General features: G+C 35.3%; 1 protein-coding gene across 1 annotated transcript in view; it reads left to right on the top strand.

The window, feature by feature from the left end:
* Positions 1 to 26,474, top strand: part of LOC106869966 (uncharacterized) — a 96,868-nt gene extending 70,394 nt beyond the window's left edge. The window contains exons 3-4 of the mRNA XM_014915912.3: positions 9,043 to 9,090; positions 25,786 to 26,474. Of these exons, the coding sequence (XP_014771398.1) occupies positions 9,043 to 9,090; positions 25,786 to 26,015 (278 nt within the window). The 3' untranslated portion in view covers positions 26,016 to 26,474. The remainder of the gene's footprint in view (positions 1 to 9,042; positions 9,091 to 25,785) is intronic.
* Positions 26,475 to 27,030: the final 556 nt, after the last annotated feature.

The raw sequence follows: 27,030 nt of genomic DNA, 5'->3' as shown, positions 1-27,030 counted from the left end.
CATTTTATACAGTATATGGGTGAATGGGTGGGTGCATTTTATCATGGCACCAGCTCTAGATGTGGTTTTGTTATTTACAAACTAAAGGATCCCTTCAATCTTTGTATAGCTGGGTTCTGTTTTTACCACTAACCATTTTACTGAGTGAAATGAATGCATCCTATCACATTCACCCAAGAAAGCTTTCATCTCATTTTCATTTGTATCATACCATCTTCTGTCAGCAAGGGAATAATGACGTTCAATACATTTTATGGTGTGTGTACATTTTGTAAATATGTTTGGAAAAGTATTTTTTTAAAAATTTGGATGTCTAATCTCTCTCTAATTTTGGCACATGTCCTGGTGTTGACCCTGAAAGCTTCAGGGAAATTTACAGCATGTGTTATTTTCTATACTGTTTGTACTCTTCCTTTTCATAACTGACACCAGAATTCTATGTCCATGTTGTTTACACTAAAATTGAAACCTTTTCTCTAATTATTTGCTACATTCTGAGAGAGGGGAAACTTTTAAATTTGTTGTTGGAACTGGCTTGTGTCAATCAAGTTGTGAAAAATGTACAAGTAAAGAAACCACTGTAGCTAGCTATTATGTGCTAAAATTGTATGCCAAAAGTTAATAATGCCAATTGTAAAATGTTTTTCAATTGGCCACTATAAGAAATTTCCATAGCAACTAAATATATAAACCAATAAAATACAAGTTTTATAAGGGAATGTCTATAATCACAAGATATTTCATGATTGTCTGTAGGCAGGTAGTTTTCTTGCTGCAGATATCTCGTGACAAATTAAAATGGCAAAGTGCCAAATAACAAGATATCTTGTCATTTGAGGTTAGGGCAGTGGTGTTGCCGAAATAGTTGTGCATTTAATGAAATGCCTTGAAGGTGACAGGAACATTAGGCTTAAAAAAGAAAAAAAATGCCTAAATGCCATTTAGAATCTCTCTCTTGGAGTTTAATTCCTACTGGAGTTAACTTGGTCTTTTATTTATTCAATGTTGATACAATAATACCAACCATGTTTTGGGGTTGATTCTATCAGTTCTACACCCTACCACCACCACCATATGTTAGAAAATGCAATTAAAAACAGCAAGCTGGAACATTTTGATTTTTTTCAGCTTCTGAGGTTAAATTCCAGTTTGATTATCTTGGCTTTTCATGCTTCTGGGAGCAATAAAACAGTACTAAGTTGGAATCAGTTGAATCAACTCGTGCTTGCCAAGAATTGGCATCATGCCTAGGTGAAAACCATTATAATTAAGGCAGCAATCTGGCTGAATTGTTAACACACCGGACAAAATGCCTAGCAGCATTTCATCTGTCTTTGTGTTCTGAGTTCAAATTTCGCTGAAGTTGATAAAAATAAGTACTAGTTGAACACTGGGGTCAATGTAGCTGACTTAGCTCCTTCCCCTGAACTTGCTGGCCTTGTACCAAAATTTGAAATCATTATTATTTATTCTTTATCTCAGGGTTTTGTTGTAACTCCTGGAGTCTTTGCCTGTGTAGCAGGCTTGCTGCCTGCAGCCTACACTACCATGCTATCTGTTCTTTTCAACTGACCTGATTATTCTGGTCCGTGCCAAGGAGGCAAACCTTTTGTAACAATTGTACTGAGCACTCTAGTTCGATTTTCTTTATATTCCTCTTGATGCTTTCTGATACTGTCACCAAGGACCCTACAATAATTGGCACTATCTTCACCTTCTTCATTTTCCATAGACTATTATTATTATTATTATTATTATTATTATTATTATTATTATTATCATCATCATTATTATTATTATGAATGAGAGAGAGAGAGCAGTGCATTCTATCAGTGACACTGGGGTACAAATATACGAAACCCAGTATACCCATCATGACTATCTGTCTGATAAGGTTACACTAGGCACATGCATCACAACCATATGTGTGTGATATGGTGATCTCATAACAAGATTAACAGTGCATGACCTTGAAGGTGAGGTCCAGTTAGAATTTTTTTCAAGTCGAGTAGCCCATCCTGCTCAAAAGGTCCCTGAATGAGGGTTGTTTAAGAATGATGAATGAAACACCCGTGTTTCCAGAGATGAATTATTGAAGCCCTCTTAACACATGGCTATAATGCTCCCCCACTACTTCTGCTTGAGATCAGAGATGCACATATCATCAGCCACTAAGGGACATGCTCAACTGGTTTAAGGTCAAACAACTGACAAGCAAGTCTGTAGTATTGAGCAGAATATTTGCTGTAGCCCATCTTTTTATACCAAGACAAAATCAATGTACATGATAACACTTCCAATCAATTAAGACCAGAAGCCATGAGAGCTACTGCCTGGTACTGTATTATTATTATTATTATAGATACCAGTTAAACACTGGGATTGTTTAAACTGACTGCATTCCTTCCAGGATTTGAAGTTTATTTCTGAAGTGAAAAAAATGTCAGCATCATCAGTGGCAGCTGTGTTATTGTTGCAGTTGACAGGCTTCATAGTGTAGCATCTGTGTGTGTGTAAGTAGTGTAGCATATATGTGTGTGTAAGTAGTGTAGCATATATGTGTGTGTGTGTGTAAGTATATGTGCTGCAAATAGAATTAGCCGAGTTGCTTAACAAGCCCTATTCTTATGTAAATACATGCTCACATGCCGTATAGAAAGTACATTGTACATTGTAACCCCTGCCAGTTACCATTCCTCAAAAAAAAAAAAAAAAAAATGGAAAGGAAGAAAGCAGGATTTAATCTGACTAGAAGTTAGCATTTATTTATTCATTCATTCTAGTTTCTCCATAAAATATCTACTTTGATTTCCATATGCACCTTCTAAGTGTTATGATGGAGGTAGTGTTGTGGCGAGTGTTGATACATTTGTGTGCATGCAGTTGTACATACATACATCTGCACATTTGTGTGTGCGCTTGTTATTTCCTTAATATTCTGTATTTTTAGAGCATTTTTATCTCTGACATGATTTGGCTAATGTGTGTGCACACGCACACATGTATGTATGCATGCACATATCTACATCGGTGCATATGTAATGTGTATAGATTTAAATACATCTTTCTCCTTGCTTCTTTCATTGTGCATCTCCTTAGAAAATGTGTCAATGTGCATTGCAGTCAGTCCGAATCGCAGGTTGTCGCTATCTTTATTTGTTATTACTATTTATTACTACTTCATGTTGACAAGTTCTTCACCGAATGTATTGATGAATTTCCATGACCGATGTGGCCTTCTAATGGTGTCAGATGTGTTCGCATTCAGGTGCTCAGATTGAAAATGTAAGGTCATGCATTTCAGATTGACAGCTGCAGGAGGGGCAGAGAAAAAAAATGTCTATATAGCTTTTACATATGGGTTGGTTGGCTGATTGGCTGGTTGGCAAGTTAACAAATAGCTCAGCTGGAGAAAATGTCTTGTTGGTTGGCTTTGGTATTGAAAGAACTGGCTTGAGAAATGGTTCAGCCAGCCAGCCAGCCATAGCACTCTGCGAGAAACCTCGTTCTGTCAATGCCACTGTAAAAGTGGCCACCAACATCAGTAGTTCACCTCTATAACATTTACGTATTGCCAAGCTGTCAACTTAAGCTGGCTTTCATATACGCACACACAGATATGATGTGTGTATATAATGTGTATGCGTGTGTGTGTGTGTGTTCTGCTTTCTCTGCGTTGGTCCATTGCCCTCTCGCCATTTTTTATGATTTGGTTCTTCACAAACCTCCTCTACTTATCAAAAAATAATTGAGTAGTTTTCAAACACCATAGAATATAACTCACTGCATGTAATGCATTTTCTTTGCAGGGTTTTATTTTATTTTATTTCATATTCAGTAAAAGTATTCTTGTTGTTAGCTCCCTTTCTCATTCTTGGTTTCCCTATATTCTCTTTCTTTTTTTTTTTTTCTTTTGAAAAAAACTGTTCTGATGCAGCTATCTTTGCTTCTATAATACATAAATATCTCATCTTAAAGTGATCATATTTAGATTAACCCTTTAGCATTCAAGCCAGATATGACCTCTCACATTTACCCTACAATGTCATTCTAAAAATACACACTAACATCAAAATTTTGAAGCTGTCTGATAATGAATGATTAATTCAAAACAATGTGAATAAAATAAGCATTACTTTCGTCAATACTATGAATGCTAATGGGTTAAAACTTTGCCTTATAATTTTTCTTTAAGAAGCCTGACTGTTTCATTTAATTTCATTTCAAATACTTATTTAGCCCTCTTGGCACCAAAGCACCCAAAACCATCCTCAGTTGCATGATACCAACTTCAACAGAAATATAGTAACAAAAGGGTTATTGTGGCAAAGCGAGTTATTTTACTTGAACTCTTCCCAAGTCTTAAATTATTTTCAAAAAAATAGAAAAGAACAATAATAATAATAATAATAAATTAACTAGCAGTATGTATAGAAATTCCATGGTTATTTTGAAAATGGTGTGATGAAATTGTATATTTTTATGCAACGTTTGATTCTTGAGATGTAAAAATCCACATAGACCGTATTGAAGGGGCAATCTCTGCCTGCCTGCCTACATACTGTCCGTTTCTCCTTGAACTAACCATTTAACAGTGTCTTATTGTGATAACTACTATGTTACCCCTATCTCAAGTTCACTTCACTCTCACTCTCCCCCTCTTTTTCTCTCTCACGCTTCACCTTACTCTTCAGCTCATAATGTGACAGTGTAACACATTTGACCCAAGAAAAACGTCTCTCTCTTTTTCTCTCAGTGCTATTTCTCTGCCCCAGGATAATGGTGGGTTAATTTCTAACTGAAATTGTCATTAATTAATTTAATACAACATAAATTATAATGACCCCTTATTTTGTTTTGTTTTTAGATTATCTTTTTTAATGCCTCCATGTGTAGGGATGTTTTATCTGTTGAAGTTGTGGTTCTTATTGCTAAATGATATGTATCCCTTTTTTTACCACTAACAAACTACTCGTCTATGAATTTAGTAGTCGAAACTTTTCACCCAGCCCAACTCAGAAGAAGGATAGTTAAGCACTTCACATGGAAATGCAAAAGTGAAATGATTCTCATTAACATCTATCATCATCATCATCATCATCATATTTGACTTTTATACACTACTACTAGATTACCCATGACCTGTTAGGTCACAAGGAAAGTCGGAGTTTCCCAGCAACGGAGTGTTGTTTTGTGGGGGGTTTTTTTCTTTCCCAAGTTATTTTGCATGCTTTCAACGTATGTAACATCGAAATCACACATAAGTGGCTCCTTTCCCCAGAAAAGGAAAGATTTGACTGTTATGCCCTCAAAAAATACCTATGGAAAAGATTATTTCACACCAAGGTTACAAACGGGTCTTCACGAAATATTTATGCCAAAAAAATTTTTGTAATGGTATTCACTTGAAGATAATTAAAAAAAACACGAAAACATTGTCTGTTTAAAGAAAGCTAAAATATAAATACTTATTGTACAGACAACTAATATTTTTGAAATCATATTCACTTAAAAGTATTTCTAAATGCTTATTTATTGTAAAACAACAAATTGTATTTTTTTGTTGTCAAGTTACTGTTTAATCAAAGGGTAAAAGTTACTTCCCTTTCAGGATTAGGTTAATTTCGGAGACTTTTCCAATTAAACACTGTTTTGGGCATTTAAACCCCGGAAACCCTTAATACCTTCACAACCACTTATCCGATTTACGGGAAATTTGCTTCATTCCTTTCGTATGTACATTTCAGGTGGACCTTGATTCATAGTATTTTCCCCTTATTCACCAGTTTGGCTGAGTAACATTGCCAGCAAGCAAGATTCAATCTGACTTTTAATGTATTGTAGATCGATATACTGTATACTTATGGACCTATTTTATATACCTCCTTGTATACCTATTTTAACTTTCATAATGTACTATGGTCACATAGTTGGGCAATTGGGGCTAGTCATTGGCAGGATTTGAAATCAGAACGCTAAAAATGGGCATATATGCCCACTAAAGCATCCCATTGGTCACTCTAACTATTCTACCAATCCACTTTCCTGGATCAGTGTTTCATTTAGTGACCACTACCACTAAAGGATGAAGCACGATAAAGTTCAAATTGGTGAAACAATTGTGTGGTAAGAAATTTGCTTCCCAACCACATGGTTCTGAGTTCAGTCCCACTATGTTGTGTGGCACCTTGGGTGAGTGAGTGTCTTCTACTATAGCCTTCAGCCAACTAAAACCTTGTGTGTGGATTTGGTAGATAGAAACTGAAAGAAGCCTCCTGTCACGTGTGTGTGTTTGTTTGTTCCCCTCCATTGCTTGACAGCCAGTGTTGGTGTGTTTACATCTCCCATGACTTATCTGTTTTGGCAAAAGAGACCAATAGAGTAAGCACCCAGGCTTCAAAAATGAAGAAAAGGAAGATAATGGGGTTGATGCATTTAACTAAGAAAAAAAATTCTTGAAGATGGTGCCCCAGCATGGCCATGGTCTAATCTAAAAGATAAAAGAAATATTCCAAGATTATTATCTCAAGGAATTGGTATTATGTTCTCATGTCTTTGTTCAATGCTTTCATAGTTTTACTAGTAATATCTTTGTAGTTGCATTTTTCACTATTTTAGTATTCTTTTTTATTTATTTTTTTTTGCTAGTATTTTATAACATTTTCATATCTCTTATTTAAATCTTTTTTTTTTGTTTCTGATATTTTTTCCTTATTTTATTTATTTCTATCTTTTTTTATTAATATTTTGGTATTTTGTAACCAAATTTATTTTCCCATATAATCATTTCATATTAGCAACTTGTTTCCTTGTGTAAAAAAACATAGTATCTTAAAGACAACAGTTATTTAAGTTAACAGAGCTGTTTGTCAAATTTACTGTTTATGTGGCAGCCAGAGGGTGGGCGGGGAAGGACAAGTTTTTCTGTTAGTCTTTCTTTCTTTCTTTTGAAACCCAACTCTTAATGGTTTGGTTTGTATTCATTATATCAACAACACAATTATGCTAAAGTTCTTTTGACTTATCACTCGAATGTTTGTTATCTTTTCTAGATGTCAGTTCTAGTCAAGGCAAAAACAAAAACAAAAAAAAAGTAGAAAAAAAGAAACAACAGATGGGAATCAGCAGTAATGAAAATGTTCATTATAAAGAAAAGGGTGGAGGCAGCATAATAATATAAAAAAAAATGAAATAGAAAATTATAATAAAAAAAAAGGACATCATACACACATACAAATTGTTTAGCTGTCTTTAACAGGCATTAATTTTGAAGACTGAGTGATTGATATAAATCCACACCAATCTTGAGGCATAAGTCATTATAAAAATCTAATATTTTCAATTTCTATTTGTCCCATTTGTCACCTAAAGACTAAATAAAATCGTTAAAGGTTGTTGTTTTTAATTTCGTATATAACGGTATTTGTGTTTGTTTCTGTATGTGTGTTTGTGTAAAAAAAAAAAAAAAAACTAAAAAAAAAAATAAACTATGTATATAATTTTCCAATTATAACTTTAAGGTTAACTTGTCAGGATGGATAAACTCTCAACCTGGAAGTCATTTGTCACTCTCTATGAGCACATTTCTGTCGGCTGTAGAAACTCTAATCACAACAATGATAGTTTAATTAAACTTCCCACCCACTCATGCCCCTCTTTATAATTCATATAGTTTTTTCTAGCCTGCCCCCTCCTACGGCCTTCTCTCTCTGTACTTAAAGTAATGATGGAAGAAATAGAAAAAAAGTAAATAAATAGCATGCAGGTAAAAAAAAATAATAAATAAAAATGAAAAAAAGAATTCATTGATTCTTAACTTTAGGATTTATTTTTGTGACCCCTTGATGTGCAACATTAACAGTGATATCTGATCCCTGATGATCTGTTTGTTTGTTGTGTCTTTCAATTTTGCCATTACTAATTGATGAATGACATCAAGGAAGTGTCATTTTGTGGGCAAGTCTTTTTAATAGTGACTATTCAGATAATCTTTGCTGCCTAATCTATCACTGTTCCAAGATAATGCCTGTCAGATGGCATTTTCTTAGGTTGGCACTTTCTTCAAGACAAAGCAAAATAAAGCCACATACAGAGAGAGAGAGAGAGAGAGAAAGAAAGAACAAAGCAAAAAGTATGATTTATTAATTTAAATTGATTCAAATAGATTAACTGTAATTTTTTTTTCTTTTCTCTTTTCCTTCTTCAACTTGTAGTTACCAGCCCATTTTCGAAATCAAATTAAGGAATTGCTATTACTATCACCACCACCATTTTCACTGTCTTCCTTGTCAAAATAAAAAATAAATGAATAAAAACAAACTACTACTTGTAGTTTCATTTGGAATTGATATTCTATCATTGGTTTTACACTATTAGTAAACTTCAGGTACTAAGTTCAATGTCCAAGTGGCATTTACCTGTGACTAAATTACATGGTTAACAATGCCATCAATGTTAGACATAAAGCTTACAGGTACAACTCATTTTTGTCAGCTAAGTGGATTGGAGCAATGTGAAATAGTATCTTGCTGAAGGACACAATGCGCTGTCAGGAATTGAACTCACAATTGTAAGATTGTGAGCTGAATAGCTTAACCACTAAGCCATACACTTTCGACACACACACAAGCAGGCATAGCTATGTTGTTCAGAAGTTCACATCTCTCAGCCATGTAGGTTTCATGTTTGGTCCACTTAGGCAGCACCTTAGGCAAGCATCTTGTATATCGATTGCTTAGGGCTGGCCAGTGCCCTATTCAATTTTGTAAACAGAGAGTGTATTAAACTCCCTTGTATGTGAATGTGTCCAAGCTGTTCTGCATCTTTTACCTGAGAAACCAGGTAAGTGTCAATCACAGAATGAGCATCCTACCTGAAAATCAGTTTCCTATCCAAGCCAGGCTATGGAGAAGCGGAGTGAATGAATGAATTAACTATATATACATGATGAAACCAGGGACATAACATTCTATTTATTATGTATGTTACACTGATTTATGCTGTATTTATATAACTTTATTATTATTTTCTCTTTCTACTCAGGCCCAAATCTTCATCCATCCAGAACAAGCAATTTATCTGTTTTATCAGGTAAGATATACAACTATTTCATTAATCCTTTATTGACACCTACAGAAAATTTCTATACTCAATTTGTTGGTGTAGTCTGGCACTGTTGTTAAGTGTTTCTCTGAATTCTTTCACCTAAGCTGTAGTCAATTCACTTGTTCTGTTGTTGCTGTGTGTGTGTTTGGTGTATGACAAGGCATCCAGCTGTAGAAACCATGCCAAAAGTAGAACGTGTGTGAGATATCAACTCAAATCTGAGGGCAGTATGTCTGCATAAGAACTGACCTGAACTGTGAAAATCTGTCCAATCTACGGTTGCATGGAAAATGAATGAAGCTGCAATGATGATGGTGAAGGGCCAGTCACACGGTACTGGCCGTTGCCAGTACCGTGTGTCTGGCCTTTGTGCCGGTGGCACGTAAAAGCACCCACTACACTCTCGGAGTGGTTGGCGTTAGGAAGGACATCCAGCTGTAGAAACTCTGCCAGATCAGATTGGAGCCTGGTACAGCCTTCTGGCTTGCCAGTCCTCAGTCAAATCGTCCAATCCATGCTAGCATGGAAAGCGGACGTTAAACGATGATGATGATAATGATGATTAGTGATGTAGCATTTTATCTACAACCAGTGGAAGAATCTTTTCACTTGTCCAACTTCAATTTCTGAAATCATTGCTTTAGATAGAGGCATGACTAAGATTTCAGGTTCAGAACCGCATGTTCTGAGTTTCATCACACCACGTGGCTTTTTTTGAGTAAGTCTCTTCTACTATAGTTTCAGGCTAACTGATGTTTGAGTGGAATTCGGTTGGCAGAAACTGTGCAGAAGCTTGTTGCAGTTGTATAGTTTGACTGAATTTGCTCCATTTATGCCAGTGGCCATTTAGTATTTTACAAGGATGATGACCTATGAAGTACAGTAATCCCTTGCCATATTGCAGTTCACCTATTGCGGTTTATTATTTAAGGTTACATCAATTCCTTCGTGATGTTGTTTTGCATTTATAATAAAATAAATATATACAAATTATAAAAATTAAAAAAAAAAAAAATATACAGTACAGTACCTGTTTCTACTTCATGGATTTTCACCTATCACGGTGGGGTTTTGGAACATAACAACCATAATTGACTAAAAACTTTCTTGAGGAAAGCTATAGCCCACTAACTGAAAACTCTCATTACTAAAAGAATTTTGACAATTTATTTCAATGTGTTATATGCTCAAGCAATTGTTTTTTCTCTCCCAAGCTGTCTTGCATCAGTTATTCTATTGCCAGTAGAGGTGAAAAAAAATATTACTCAAAAACATTTTTTTTTGTGCTCAAGTTAGCTACTAGCCATTTACACTTTATCGTATAAGACAAACCTGTTTGCCATTCTTGTAAATTAACTTGCCCTTGAGTATATTGCAGTTAAGTTTGCATTTATAACTGGTCGGTGTTGCAATACTTTTATCTCATTATCAATGCCAACATTTCTTCCTCATTCCTGCAAATAAATTTTAGAGCAAGAAACTTTTGGCAGAATGAAAAAATAAAATTATTTGATTTTTCAGTAAGGTGTATGTTTGCCCACCTTCACAAAAACGGCTTCCAAGTGTAAGAAAGTAACACTATTAGTACTAATGTATATCAGTGATCTTATTGTAAAGTGACTGCGTGGTTTATCAGGACAATTGTTAATGCAAAAGCTATCCCAAACTAGATATTTACATTTTTTATCTGCATACACACACACACACACACACACACACACACACACACACACACACACACACACACACACACACACACACACACACACATTTTTATAGCTGCAAGCATGGCTGTGTGGGTTACAAATTCGCTTCCTAATCACATGGTTTCGGGTTCTGTCCCATTGTGAGGGACACTTGGGCAAGTATCATCTACTGCAGCCACAAGCTGACCCAGGCTTTGTGAGTGAATTTGGTAGACTGCTCTGAATGTTAGAGGGTTGATTAATCAACTGAAATCCATTTTTTGAATATATATATACCTGGTGTTGCCATCTGGTTTCACCAGTCCTCAGTCAAATCGTCCAACCCATGCTAGCATGGAAAGCGGACGTTAAACGATGATGATGATACATATTTTGAACAGGCTCAGTGGCATTCTCTAAATATATACCAGTTATATGTGGTTAATCTAATTGGCTAACGCTCATACTATTCATAAATAACAAGTGTGTGTGCTGGGCAAAATGCTCAGTGGCATTTCATCCGTCTTTATGTCCTGAATTTAAATTTGCTTTGCATCCTTTTGGGATCGATAAACTAAGTACTAGTTGATCATTGGGGTCGATGTAATCGGCTTAAGCCCTTCCTCAAAATTACTGGCTGTGTGCCAGAATTTGGAAGCTTTATTACAGCCATCTTTCCTATTATTTATGTTCTGAGTTCAAATCCTGCCAGGGTTAACATTGCCTTTTATCTTTTGGGGGGTTGGTAAAATAAGGTCCTTGTCAAGTAGAGATGATGTTATCATCTAATACCACCTCCCTTTCAAATTTGCTGGTTTGAGCCTTAATCACAAGTAATCATTACTGCCCCCCCCCCCCCCCCACCATCTTACATCTAATGTTGTTTAGATTGCATCAATATCTGTGAGTGATTCATCCTGAACAGTTGTCATGAAGTATTTTTGATGCCAAGATTTACAACTTTGGTGGTGGTGGTGATGGTGGTAGTCTGAGAGAATTCTTAAAACAACAAATTGTTTACAATTAACCAAAGTTAGCGAAATGGCTAGCTCTGACCCTCCCCTCTTTAAAGTCTCAATCTCTGTTTTATCCGGTTTTATTAGTTTGATAAATAATTTTTTTATTTTTTTATTTTTTCTTAAATGGTCCTATCTCTCTCTGTGATGATTGCTTTTACAGTTGTGTGTACATGTGTGTATGTGTGTGTAATGTCTAATTTAGTTTAACTGTAACTTTTCTGTTTCATGTGTTTGCGTGTGTTGGTTCTTTGTTTTTCCTTGACTATAAAACTACAGAGATAAAGAGCTATCGGTCCAGAAAATATAATCAACAATTAGTTAAGATGCTATTTTGATATCTTGATTGATTGAATTCTTTGGTTGGTCAATATAGTGAATTATGGCGTTTGTATGTTTTGCAACTCTCTTACTACATTTAGACTGATAATATCCTGATACTTTGGCTAAAAGCTCAACCTAGGTGACTTTTCCTTTTGTCAGATTGTCTTGCTGTCTTGCCCATCTTCCTTATCTGCTGCAAGATGGTTACACTTCAAAAGACAATAGAAAAATTAATAGTTGGGGCAAGCTGAGTTATCATTTTATTTCCACAATTGATTAATGTCTTCCATATATTGAGTTGTGAATGGATGGACACTGGGGTAAGGTGTCCAGCCAGTCACAAAACAATCTTCCTTTCACCCTCTCCTTTTTACTTCTCACTTGTATCTCTTCCCTTTCCCCTGTTTCCTATATGTCTGTCTCTCTCACTCTTTCTCTCTCTGCCCCCCTCTCTCTCACTTGCAATTCTGTCTTTCTCTCCCTACCCTTATCCTACTGTTGTTCCTTCTCTCTCATGGTGCTACATTAGTAAACTTTAATAGTATCTTATTTTATTTACCTTTTTAAAATTTATTTTTCAAGGTAGTTAATTAATAATGTACATGTAAAATTTTAACAAATATTACTTACTGGCTTATTAGAATTAACAAGCGCTTCAGTTCTTTTTTTTTTTTTCTGTTTTTTTTTTTTGTAGTTTATTTCTGTGAAGGCATTTATTTTTAAAATGCATGCCTTGTCGATACATATATTATAATAATATATATATATATTGTAATAATAGGGATCCAAAGAATCAAATGTATCTCACAGTAAGATCCCTGCCAAATGCATGGCTAACGATAATGACTGGTTGAGGCTAGGATAAACCTTCATGCTATTCTGAAAATCCAGGAGATACAATGTTGTAGAAAATGTATAAAAGTAGAACAGATGAGAGAATAGATGTTTATTCCATTTGTTTACGTACATACATGCATACATACAGGAGTCCTTGACCAATGGCTTGAAGGTTATTGTGGCCAGAAGATCTGTGCCATCAGACAACGGTTGGGCATCAACTAGCAAGTGAGCTACCACTGGGGGAAAGCCCGATTGTTGAGCATTGCTTATTGTACACCTGGAGACCTTTTGGTACATGTCATGGAGGCCCAGGTAGGCAGTCTTGTTGGGGTTGGAATTGAATGCCAACTGCCTTAGTCACCGTCTTAGCCATTTTGTTTAGGGAAATGGGGAAACTCTTGCATTGAAGTAAATAATAGCAGTGTACACACACACACACACACACACACGTGCGCAGTGGACTCTCCTATTGAAGATGATGTATGAGGATTTAGCTTTTGTCTGAATAGGCACACTCTGTGCCACATGTCAGGTGTTGCAGTGAGCATAGAGCAACTACTTGAGATGAAGTGTCTTGCTCAAGAACACAACACACCACCCAGTCTAGGAATTGAAATCATGATCATGAGTGCATCACCCTAACCTCTAAACCATGCACCCACACACACATTGTGTGTGTTTGCATGTATGCAGGTGTGATTGGGTGAGGTGGTTAAGAGGTTTGGCTTCACAACAACAAGTGAGTCCCCACTGCAAGGCAACTTGAGCACATCCATTTTACCACAGCCTCAGGTTAACCCATGCCTTCTGGGTGAAACCCTCATCAAATGGACCCTACCAGTGATTCTAAGGGTCAGCCCTAGCACTCACATTGTGATATTAATTCTTCTTTGGCAAAATCCCATCACTGTGGGATACTCATCCCCTTATCCTGTTATTCAGTGAGTAATAATTTTGATGGAACAATCAGAGCATTCATTGTTCTAACAGACGAAGGTCCTTTCACTTCTTTTTAGTTTAATGTACATATGTCAGTGTTTGTTTGTGTGTGTAGGCATGAGTGTTTCTCTTAATAGTTGGTGTATTTCTGTTGAAACTTGGATTAGGGTTTTTGTTTTGTTTAAGTGGATTTTTGAAATTCGTCTTAATTCTGCTGACTTTGATGTTTTTGAATAAAACCACTTGAAATAATGATAGTAATAATGATAATAACAATAAAAAAGGCCTCACAAGAGCTACTTATTCATCTTTCAGTAGTTCTTCAGATACCTGAAATCTAATAGAACGGGAGACAGAATGATGATAATGATAACGGTGGTGCTGATGGTGAATGTTTATTTCTGCTTTAGTTACACTTAAAAATCAACTTATCTTAACATATATTTACCCACACACAAGTGTGTGGATGTGTTTATGATGCTAACTGAAGTTAGCAGAAGGCAATATAAGTGGTTTAATTTTTATATTTATGAGTCAGTTACTGTTTTTTTTTTTTGTTTTTTTTTTGTCTTGGGAACCAGAAACAACCTACCTTAATTTCACAACCAACTTCATTCATATTTTAATTTCCTTTAAAAACAATTTGTTTATGTTTTTTTTAATTTTTATATTTAATTTCAACAGGTTGTTTTTTTATCTTGTATAATTTTATACATTACTATTGATAGTTACGTTTTTTTTTTATTTGTTTTTGTCTTTGAATCTGTTTAGAGAATTGTGGCGTATTAAAATGTAAAACTTCAACAGGAAATTTCATCTCCAAAATTCAAGCATGTTTTGTTGCTTAGTTACTTGAGCTTAAAGGCCTGTTTAGACTAAAAAGTTTTGTGTCTTATATTCTTTCTCTTTCTCTTAAAAAGAGACAAAAAGGAGTGGTAAAGTTTGGTGTGTGTATACATATATATGTGTTTGTGTGTGTGTATTCATATATACAGAGATATCAAAAAGTTCCCGGACTAGTTCTGTAGCACACCAACACATGACAACACATAGTTGCATGCACAGTGAGGGTTAGCAGTGAACCTTCACGAGGCAGTGTGTTGAGTGACATCACTGTGTTTACTTCACAAGTTGTGAGCTTTGTGTTTTTTGTGATCATGTGTGTATGTTGTAGTCTGCAAGTTTTTGTCATGGGACAAGAAGTTGGAACAAAGAGCCAACATGAAATTTTGCGTTAAACTTGGAAAGTCTGCTACAGAGACATTGAGCACACTTCAGCAAGCTTACGGCGGCGACAAGACAATGGGTCGTATGCAATGTTTTGAGTGGCATGGGTGCTTCAAAAGATACAACAGAGCTTTAGTTACAATGCTATTCTGAAAATGTACAGTTAGCTCATCAAACTCTCAAACCTACAAAATAATGCATGATTAATTCAAAACAATCTGAATTAAAAAAAAAAAGCATTACTTTTGATAGTATAATGTGAATGCTAAAGAGTTAAAACATATTCCAGTGGTACACAGGGTGTTTGAAAATGAAGTTCATACTTTGTTGTTGAGAAATGGGGTTATCCCTGGAATTTAGATCTTGAAGTTTCGTTAAATTGTTCATACCATGTTAATGTATGTTAGTAATTAACCTTTTAGTATTCAGATTTCTTTGTTAAACGTATTAGTTATTTATTCATTTTGCTTTAAATTAATCATCTAGCTTCAATATTAATATTGATTTCAAATTTTGGCACAAGGCCAGCAATTTCGAGGAGGGGTGTAAGTTGGTTGCGTTGACCCCAATACTCAACTGGTACTTGTTTTATCGACCCTGAAAGGACGAAAGGCAAAGTAGACTTTGGCAGAATTTTTGAATTCAGATCATAGAGATGGATGAAATGCCACTAAGTATTTTGTCTGGTGTGCTAGCGATTCTGCCAGCTCATTATTAATGTTAATATTAATTTTGTAGCTTCAATATTTCAAATGATGTGATTATTTATTTCTACAATGACATTGTAGAGTAGGTGTGAGAGGCAAGATCTGGTCAGTTTGTAAAACGGGTAGAATATTTTGGCCTGATATGGCTGGTTTAAATGCTAAAGAATTCATCTAGTACCGTTTATTGAAACTCTTTTAACCTTTTTGATCCTCACCTACCTGGCACCACACCTGTTTCTGGTATACAATTTCCCATTTTAATGTGATCTAAATAAAAAGCCTTCCATTGAAATTTCATGTTTATGTTCCCAAACACCAGCTCGATCCTTTTGTTACCACATTACTTTTGAGAAACAGTCTTTTGTGTCAATTAATTTTGAAAATGATGAAGAATTTAGTATAATTGTCATTATCAAACTTGTGATTAGAAATAATTAACACTTATTTCGAATCAGGAAGCTTCTATCAGAGAACAACTCAGGCAAGTTTATATCAAGAAGTGTTAATGACAAAGTTAGTTTACTAAATACTTTCTTATTAAAAAATATGTTCTGCATTGGTACATTTTTATCAACCCTAACAAGATTTAAGACTAAGTTCTGGATAGCTGCATTTGAACTCAGAACCCAGAGTGTAGAAACTCACATCAAATACTACAAGCCATTTCATACATTGTTCTACAATTCTGCCATATTTATTGTTAAAAAAAAAGAAAAAATGTATTCCTTAATGCGTTTGTAATTTCTTCAACAGGTTTACCAATAATGGATTTTGCTGAGCTTAGGTATATCTGTGAAACTTTTGGCATTAATGGCATTAATTTATTAATTATCTTGGAAGATCTCATTGTTAATGGATTTGCCAAATTTAGATCTGACTTTGTCAGCCATGACTAATTATTCCCCTTCTCATTCTCATGCTCACATAGGTGTAACCATTCTACATTATATACTTATAAATATATATATATATATATGACAGAGAGAGAGAGAGAGATACACTTTAGCTTTGTCAAGTGATTAAAACATTATCCTTAATTTACTTGTCAACCAAAATTGCTACTATCAAAGTAGCTTTGCATGTCTATATCTGTATTCGTACCTTATCTCCTATATCTTTAATTATGGATATGTAAGAAGGCTATGCTCATATATGATTTTGAGACAATCTCTGTTGATGCTTTTATACTGAAGCCTACAAAACATATTTTTGTTTTTCTGAAATGCGAAGCACTAAATGTGTTATTATCTAAAAATTTTGCAGAAAAATATATCTGAGTGGAAGAGATGCAGAAAATGTTTATGTTGAAGTTCTCAAACTGTGGAAATTTTAAAGTCGAAGAACATCTGCCTTTGTTATGATGTGTATTTATTTAGCCAAGTTTTTGTTTGCATATGTGAATGCAGAGTTATCTGAGATAGACAGCAGGTAGCTTACAACTCACAAATTCACGTCCATCTGACCATATACAATGTTCGATTTGACTTTTTAGCATTCAAACTGGCCAGATCCAACCTCTTGCACCTACCCTGCAATGCCATTCTAAAAATTATATGATCACATCACTCAAACCTGAAACTTTGCAAGATCATTATTAATTCAAAACAATGTGAATAAATGAGCATTACATTTGACAGAGTAATCTGAATGTTAAAGAGTCTAAATTAACCCTCTTCCATACAATACGTGAAAGAATTTGCAATGCTCAAATTGGTCCTTGTTTATTAGATGTGAAACCTTTTTGAAGAAACTAATGTGAAGTGATAAGAATTTATAGCTGACTGGCAAATCAAACTTGTATTCATTTAGCAATGCAGTAACAAGGCCCTGCAGTTTAGTTACAGTATGGACTACATTAGTTGTAGTGCCACTGTGAGAATATGTTAGAAATAACCTTCCTCTTTCACTGGTTCAGTCATTTGACTGTGGCTTTGCTGGGGCGCCGCCTTCAAGAATATGGTTGATTATATTGATCACAGGACTTAATAAAAGTAATGAAAGGTAAAAGTTGACCTGAGCAGGATTTTGAACCTAGAACGTAAATGAATGCAACCAAACACTACAAAGTCATTTATACTGTGCTCTATCAATTCTGCAAACCCGTAGGGGTTATCATCTGGTGACATGTTTCGGTTCAGCTGTTTCCATAAAGCGATACAGATCACCATCACACTGTTTCTCTTTGTCATGTCCCAAGTTACTGATACTGTTTATTAGTAACTTTCATTTTCCTGAATGATCATTATCTATAATATCTCTGGCTCATTGATTTGACTCGTATCACAGAGACAAGAGTAGATTTTTATCATTTGCTAGACATGGTAGAATTGAAAATTGAATAGCAACCAAATACATTTTAAAATCTCAAAAAGAAAAAAAGAAAAAAGTTGCACTAGGGCACAAACTGTTTAGAAACTGACCCCCTAAGTCAGAATGTTCATGGGTGTGGCTGTGCGATTAGAAGTTTTCTTCCCAACCACAAAGGTTCTTGGTTCAGTCCAAATGTCTTGGCTCAACAAAAGCCATGTGAGTGGATTTGGTGGACGAAAACTGAAAGAAGCCCACTGTGTTTGTGTTTGTACCCTACCACCACTTGACAACCAGCAATAGTGTGTTTATATCCTTGTAACTTAGCAGTGTGGCAAAAAAGACCAACCGAATAAGCACCAGGCTAAAAACAAAAGCAGTAATAGGTACTGGGGTTGATCCATTTGACTAAAAATTCCTCAACGTGGTGCTCCAGCATGACCACAGTCAAATGACTGAAGCAAGTAACAGATAAAAGGAACACATGCTCAGTTGATTGTTTGTTAGCCATACAAAGCTCTCCCCCACCCCCACTCCTTTTGGGTTTATGGTCTGGTGGACTGGTAAATTGACACTTTTGAGTTAAAAAGTGATAGGCTTGATTTTTCAACCTGGCTGCCTTCTTAACTTCAAGATTGAAGTTGATGAATTCAGTTTTACAGTTGTTTTATTTTTATAACTTTTATGTGGTCGTTTGTGAAATTCTATAATTAATATATTGTTTTTCTTTTGACCAGCTACGAAATTCTTATGCTTTGGGTTTAGAAACAAGGCGTTATATTGTAGTGTTTGGGCATTTTGGTAGCAGTGTTAGAAATCTGATTCTACTACAGACTGGCCAGCTTCTTGTCTTTCACTCTATTACAGTACACACAATATTCTATAGTAGTAGAGGGAAAGTCTTGCACTTTTGTTAAGTTCAAGGCCTGCCTTGGTTTAATAGACTTACAATCAAGTAAATTTCAGGTTCAGCTGTGGCTGTGTGGTAAAAAGTTAACTTCCCAACCATGTAGTTTTAGGTTCAGTCCCACTGTGTGACGTTTTGGGCAAATATCTTCTGCTATAGTTCTGGGCCGACCAAAAGCTTGTGAGTGTATTTGGTTGATGGAAACTGAAAAAAGCCTGTCATGTGTATACATCTGTGTGTATGTTTTTGTGTTTCTCCTCCAACAAGTGTTGTCGGTTTGTTTTCATTCCTGCAACGTAGTGGTTCAGAAAAAAGTGATCAATAAAATAAGTACCAGACTTGAAAAACTAAAATAATTATTAGGGTTGATTTGTTCAAGAGAGTACCCCAACATGGCCTCAGTCCTATAACTGAAAAAAGTAAAAGATGAGTCCAATTTATCCTTAAGATAGCAGGGTGCAGGTTGAAAGAAATTTGGCTGCTGTTTCTAGCAAATCATGTGACAACATAGAGGCTCTATCATTCGCTAGCAATATTCTATTGTGAATTAACCTTTCAGCACTTCAACCGGTCCTATCAAGTCCAAATATTCTACATGTTTTCCCTTCAAACCAAATAGATCTACCTTCTCAGACCTACCCTACAATCTCATTCTATAAAGAGTCACCACTTGCACATATTCCTAAATATTCTCTGCCTGTCTCTCTATTTTTCTGTTTTGTTTCCTTTGGACTTTCCTTGGCTTATCCATTATCCACTGCCTGGTTGCTGGAACTTGGTGACTTAAGCTGCTGTTATATTGTTGGGGTTGCGTTGCCTCACTTGTCATCTAGCCTTTACTTATTGCATGGAAAGCATCTCTCTAAAACAAGGTTGGGAAACTTTTTTAACTAATTACTCCAAAATATATTTATTTACACTGACGTTACCCACTTGATTTGTAAGGAAGAAAATCATAGATTCTTTGAATTCAAAAGGTTTATTAAATCTATTTACATGTCCATTGGACAGATGCAGTGTTGCCAGAAGAAAAATTTCTGTAATAACGAGGAACATGTTTTTTTTATATAATTTTACTTATGTCTAATGAGTTCTCATTACCCCCAAGAATTTCATTTTCACCCCAGTTCACTGACCCCTACTCTAAGAAATATATCTGACCCGCTTCTCATCTCTCACTGGTCTCATTTTAACTAGATGACAGTGGCAATATAGCGACAACTAGTTTATGGAGAAGAGATTGGGGGGGGGGGGGATTGTTTGTGCTGGTAAGTGATTATATTACTGAGAAACAATTAAAGGGTTTATTTCTAGTTTTAAATATGTCAGATCTTGTTTAGAATGCAGTAATTTTGAGGATGGTATGGAGATGTTTTTGTTGCCATTTTGGGAAGAAAATGTATTATTTTAAGGCTAATGCTGCTAAAAGTTCCGTGTAAATGTGTGTGTGCCTCTGCATACATTTTGGGTTCTCAATGAATGTTATCCTGATCAACTGTACAAATCTACAATAATCTATGTAACAAATTACAAATATTTAAAAAAAAAGTAATAATAATTCATGTACACCTTGTGAGTGGAATTCGATAGACAAATTGTTTGAAAGTTTGTGTGTGTGTGTAAGGCAGTTGATTTGTATCCCTCATGTCCAAAGGTAAACTTAGCCATTTGATAAAATATATATCAATAAAATAACTCGTGCCAGACTGAAATAGGTACTTGGGTGCTTGTCAGTTAAAATCCTTGAAGGAGGAGAGGAGCTGCCTCAGCTATTTGGATATTAAAGAAGTGTAAATTGTTAATTTTTCTCTTCGTTTTTTGATAAGCAATGTTGAAATAAAATTGGAAATTTTGCTTCATTAACTGAATTTATTGCAATTTCTTGGTTCAATTCAAATTAAATTTTTCAATAACTGCCCACCTGAGACTACCCTTGTTCCCAGGTTACCAAACCACCTTAAACTGTTCATATTAAATGTAAATATATTTGTTTTATAATTTATATTAAAATTACCAACCAGTGTCTCATAATTTCCTGAATACCAACTTCAAGGAAAAGTTCTGACGTCATTTTTTTTTTTTTTAATCAGTTTGATAAATTCCAATAATAAAAAAAAAAAATATTTAAAAAGAAGTTGCATTTTTCATCAAATAACTTTTTTGAATTTTTAATTATTTTGGAGATTAATAGAAATGCAAAAAATAAGCATTGTAGCCTTATCTAGGATGGCTGATACAAACAAACTAAAGAATTTATATTCTGCAGCCTACATTTAGTAGAAATTTGGTTGTAAAATAAGCTGACGAGGAAACCTCTACATGGTTGATTGACCTGTTAGCCCAATCTCCTTCAGATCAGACCAATACCACCATGACCATTTTGATACCAACCTACCTGAAACTACCCCTAGTTTTTATTTTAAATTAAAACCTGCTATCATCAAAATTTCATGCTCATTTATGTTCCAAATTCCAGTTTTATAATGACAGTTATTTTGCTGAATTCTTCATTATTTCAAGGATTAATTGAAATAAAGAGAGTGTATTTCAATAGGAATATGGTAACAGGAAGGTTGAAAACGGACATGTTGGATAATGTAGTCATAGATTCCACTCCCTAAAAAGATGTGATGGTCATTGCTAGAATGCTTCTGGTCAAAATTTCTGTCTTAACTCTTCAGTTAGAAGTGCAAATGTTTAAGCCATAAGTTTGAAGAACTGCACTCTTCAGCTATATCCCTTGGTTGGATACACCTTGTTAAATTAAAATTTTGCATTCAGTTATAGTCTGTTTCTAATGTTTTTTTTATCTATTATTTTATTTGTGGCTCTTAGTGAAGTACTAGAATCTAAGGACACTAAATAGTACTTTAGGTTCTGCCATCCTAAGTTTTCTGATGAGAACATTATTATTATTAAAACAGAAATAGAATGAAAGCTACACCCACACTTAGATACAGTAATCCTTCACCATATTGCGGTTCACTTATCGCAGTTTATGAAGCTTTCGTCAATTCCTCTGTGGTGTTGTTTTGCATTTATAATAAAATAAATGTAGGAGCAGGAGTGGCTGTCTGGTAAGAAGCTTGCTTCCCAACCACATGGTTCCGGGTTCAGTCCCACTGTGTGGCACCTTAGGCAAGTGTTTCCTACTATAGCTTCGGGCCAACCAAAGCCTTGTGAGTGGATTTAGTAGACGGAATCTGAAAGAAGCCTGTCATATATATATATATATATATATATATATATATATATATATATGTATGTATGTATATTATTTACATTTGACAGATATTTGTCCTCATCTTGTTTGTTGTTAACACGTTTCGCCTGATGTACCCTCCAGCCTTCATCAGGTGTCTTGGGGAAATTTCGAACCTGGGGTCTCATTCCTAAGGTCTTTTTCGATGTACTTGCATAGCATGTGACCTGATCTGAGATAGTGTCCTAGAATGAAAACAATTGCAGCGTGGAAGGTGTTTATAAGCCATTTAAGAAACACACAAAAACCGTTAGATTCACTTCAACATTTAAATTTAATTTGCAAAAATATTTTTGTTGCTTTGAGACTGCGACCTGTTCACTGACAAACTTCCGTGGTGCAAGTGCGCATATGGCATAGTGGGTGGTTGGGTGGGTTGGAACGTACCACCTGCGATAGTTGAAGGATTACTGTATATTGTTCAGAATCATGCCGACACCTTTCACATTGGTACATGTTTATATGCAGACCTACCTAAACATAAGATGAAATTGAACAAACATCACTTGTACAAGCATGTATTTCCATCACAGACATTTACACATTTATATACTTAGATTAACACACATACAGTGCAGATTTGTGAACACCTCTTTAGATGCTCATGTGTGATATTACTTCACATACATGCGATCTGGTTTATTTCTCAGTTTAGGTGTGGAATCTCTGCTCGTTTGTTCCCAATTCACAAGAACATCTTGTTAGTCAGTGTCTTTGGATTTAAGGATTTTGTAAGGATTTTGACTAATTTGTGAAACATTCATTTCTGGGCCATTGAAATAAGCTTTTTTCTTTGTTTTTTTTTTTTTTGTTTTTTTTTTTCGGTGGGTGAGTGTTTTGTTGTTGTTTTTGTCCCCTTCATATTATCATTTGCCTTCAATGTGGCTTGAGAATGGTGGGATTCCAGATTTAAAATGTCACTTAGACTGTTGGGAAAGGATGTGCAAGATTCCTAGCACCCATGGAGTTCCAAACAAAATGGATATTAAATGAAGACACTTTGGTAATTTGCTTTAATATTTTAGCCTAAAGGTTTTTTTGTTTTGTCTTTTTAGGTCACTCTCCTATATTATTAATTCTTTATATTCGCCTGTTAGGTGTTAAATGTTTAAACTACCGAAACAAATGGCCTAAAATGTCGGCAGCTTGTGGTGGTTATAGTGACGACGATGATGATGATGAATACAATCAACAGTGCAAAAGCAAGAAACGGAGCACTGACTTGTGCTTGTCAAACTCGCTTGACAGTTCTCCATGACTGAGTGTCTTAAAACGAAAATTGCTTAGTTCTCCCCTGAAAGGGTCTTTTAATGGAAAGATAATCAGCAAAGAAGAATAAGTGCAGTCAATAATTCACTCAACATTTAAGAAATCAGTGTTTAACTTTTCAAAAGCCTACCTGCCAGTTTATGACTTTAAAGTTTTACTAGATTGTGGAGAGAAGAGAGAGAGAATCTATTTGTGACAAGTAGTGGTTTGCAGATTTGTCAAGTAGACTAAGATGGTTTTGGCAGCTCACATTCAGCAGGTTCTCTTGCAAATGTTTGTTGAAAAGTTATTTGTCTACCTGTAACTGGCAAGTAACACGTGTGTGTGTGTGAGAGAAAGAGAGGGAGGGGGGGGGGGGGAGAAAACAACCCATTTATTACTCTAACGTTCTTGCCTTTTCTTTCTTCTGTTGCTTCTCTTCATTAGTTTCATTTATGTCATTGTTGTCAAGTTATAATACAAATTTTTGTTGAGAATTTGTTCGGCTGTGTGGTAAGTAGCTTGCTTACCAACCACATGGTCCCGGGTTCAGTCCCACTGCGTGGCATCTTGGGCAAGTGTCTTCTACTATAGCCTCGGGCCGACCAAAGCCTTGTGAGTGGATTTGGTAGACGGAAACTGAAAGAAGCCCGTCGTATATATGTATATATATATGTATGTGTTTGTGTGTCTGTTTGTCCCCCCAACATCGCTTGACAACCGATGCTGGTGTGTTTATGTCCCCGTAACTTAGCGGTCGGTTCGGCAAAAGAGACTGATAGAATAAGTACTAGGCTTCTAAAGAATAAGTCCTGGGGTCGATTTGCTCGACTAAAGGTGGTGCTCCAGCATGGCCACAGTCAAAAGACTAAAACAAGTAAAAGAGTATATATAAACAATGAAATCATTGTAAACTTGTTAATGTTTCCTTTGTGTGTGAGAGATCTGTGCTTAACACTTTGGATACCAACCTTGTTGATCACACCTCTCAGTACAAAATCTAATTTCAAAAACTTCATATGTGGGTTAGGCTTTCCATAATATCACTGAATTCTTTTTTTTTTTTTTAATATAATTGGAATACTTTTCTTTCCTTTTACCTTTGTTTGTCATTGGACTGCGGCCATGCTGAGGCACCATCTTGATTTCTCTTTTTTTTTAGCTTGATGCATCGATCCCAGTACTTATATTTTCATAAACCTGGTATTTATTCTACCAGTGTCTTTTGCTAAACTGCCAAGTTACGGGATGGGGGTGTAAACATACAAACACTGGTTGTCAAGCAGTGGTGTGGGGATAAAGACACACACACACGCACATATATATATCACAGGTTTCTTTCAGTTTCCACTTTGGTTGACCTGGCGCTATAGTAACAGATACTTGTCCAAAGTGACATGCAGAACCATGTTGGGAAGCAAGCCTCTTACCACATAGTATGGCACTTGTAAAACCAGAGCTTAAGGCCATTTCTAGTTCTTTCTTAACATCACAGGCTTTAGATGGGCCTCTTGCTATTGTTTCTCTATGTTAGGTGGTTCTGTTGACAAGTTGCTGTCATGATCTCTCCCTGGAGGCTGCTCGTAAAGTAGAGCAATAATTTCCCACAGTAGCAATGTTATAAATTGTAATTCATTTCCAGAAAAATATTTTACCCATAAAATTTGAAATACTTGTAAATAAATGACAATAAAAACAACAGTAGAATGTAAAGAATATTTTATGTAAAGTAAAAAGAATGTCAAGATCTCTTATATTAAAAATATATTATTATAATCGTTTTCTTAATCACTTCCACTAGACTAGCTCAAACAATCACCAATTCACAAGCACTCGTAGACGGACTTGTAGATTTCTTTTTAGAAAACAAGTCTAGAGTTGTTTGCTTAGTAGAAGCCTTTTTTGCTCTATAAATTTCGCGGTAACACGCTGAAGCATTTGTTATGTTAGTAGAAACTTTTGCATTTCATTCAAAATTTGGATCTTGTGCTTGAAAAATAAAACTTGTAAACCCAATGTCTCATGTAGTGGGTCCTTGTAAAAATTTGTCTCAATCTTCAGACTACGAGGTTTTGATAGTTGAATGCCCTTCCTATCACCAATCACTGTTAAGTGTTTCTTCCATTTATGCTATGAGTTAGGTGGTAGTAGCAATGTACTCGTTGATCATACGTTTGTTTATCTACTCATTTTTTTTTCTCTCTCTATTTTTCTGCAGATAAAGCCAGTATGAAGCCTTCGCCGATTATGAAGCCAGATTATGATGTCTTTTCTGAAGGAATGACTCCAGAACGCATTATCGGTGCCACTGACGAGTTAGGTGAGCTCTGCTTCCTTGTGAAGTGGAAAGATACCGACGAAGCCGATTTCGTTCCAGCCAAGAAAGCCAAACTGCACTGTCCCCAGTTAGTGATCAGATTCTACGAAGGTATCATCGCTTGGAAATAAATTAAAAGAGAAAGGGGAAAACAAAAAATGTATAAAAACGTGGAAAATAAAAAAAATTTACTCTACAACACATACAATCTGTCACGTACAGTACAAGCATGTGTGGTCAGTTGTTGGTGTTAGGAACCACAGCAACTACAGGCATTGCCCAATTATCAAGGAACTGTGTATTACAATGATGGAGGAAGTGTAAGAGGAGGAGGTAACAGGCAGCTGTTGGTGAAGCTGACAATGGTGATGATGATGATGATGTTGTTGTTGTTAGCTAGCTAGCTAGCTAGCCATAGCCAAGTGGAAATCCTCCATATAGAGAGACTTTTATTATTTTTTTTTCCCCTGCCGCCTGCTAGCTGGCTGTCAAACATTTTATCACAAACCACAGACTTATATGAACTTTGACTGGACAGACTCTTTAAGGTTCCAAAAATCCATTAAGAAAAAAAAAAAAAATTCAAAAAATCTGTTAAGCACTTTTTTCTCATTGACCTTTATAATTTTTTTTTTTTTATATATATACACTAATATTAAATAATAGTGATAGTTTTGCTGGAAGTTCCAAACCAAATACCAGCGGCAGAAGCTAAATGGCTGAATATGTTTTACATTTTTTTTTTCTCTCACTTTCATTCAGTCACTTTGATTCCCATCATCTTTATTTTTAATGAATCAATTAATTAATCAATTAAGTACTATTGTATTAAACCTTCCTCTCTGTAACCCTCTCTTTAGCTCTCCCCTTTTTATATATATATATATATATATATATATATATATATATATATATATATATATATATAAATAAATATATATCTGTCTTTCTCTTCCCGTTTAGATTAAGTGTTCGTATTGGTCAGTGTACGTATGGCGTAATGTACTGATTTTAATTTTTGAAAGTTTTCCAGTGTTGTCACCTCTCCATCTACCCATCACAGGTCCAGGTGGGTTCCTGGTATTCTTTTAGTATTTGACTCACTTAATAAGACATAAGACATTTGGCAGCTAGCTGTTCTTCCAT

The sequence above is a fragment of the Octopus bimaculoides genome, chromosome 10 (assembly GCF_046866305.1).
Source record: "Octopus bimaculoides isolate indiv1 chromosome 10, ASM4686630v1, whole genome shotgun sequence".
Taxonomy (NCBI): domain Eukaryota; kingdom Metazoa; phylum Mollusca; class Cephalopoda; order Octopoda; family Octopodidae; genus Octopus; species Octopus bimaculoides.
This window is presented reverse-complemented; position numbering and strand designations above follow the sequence as displayed.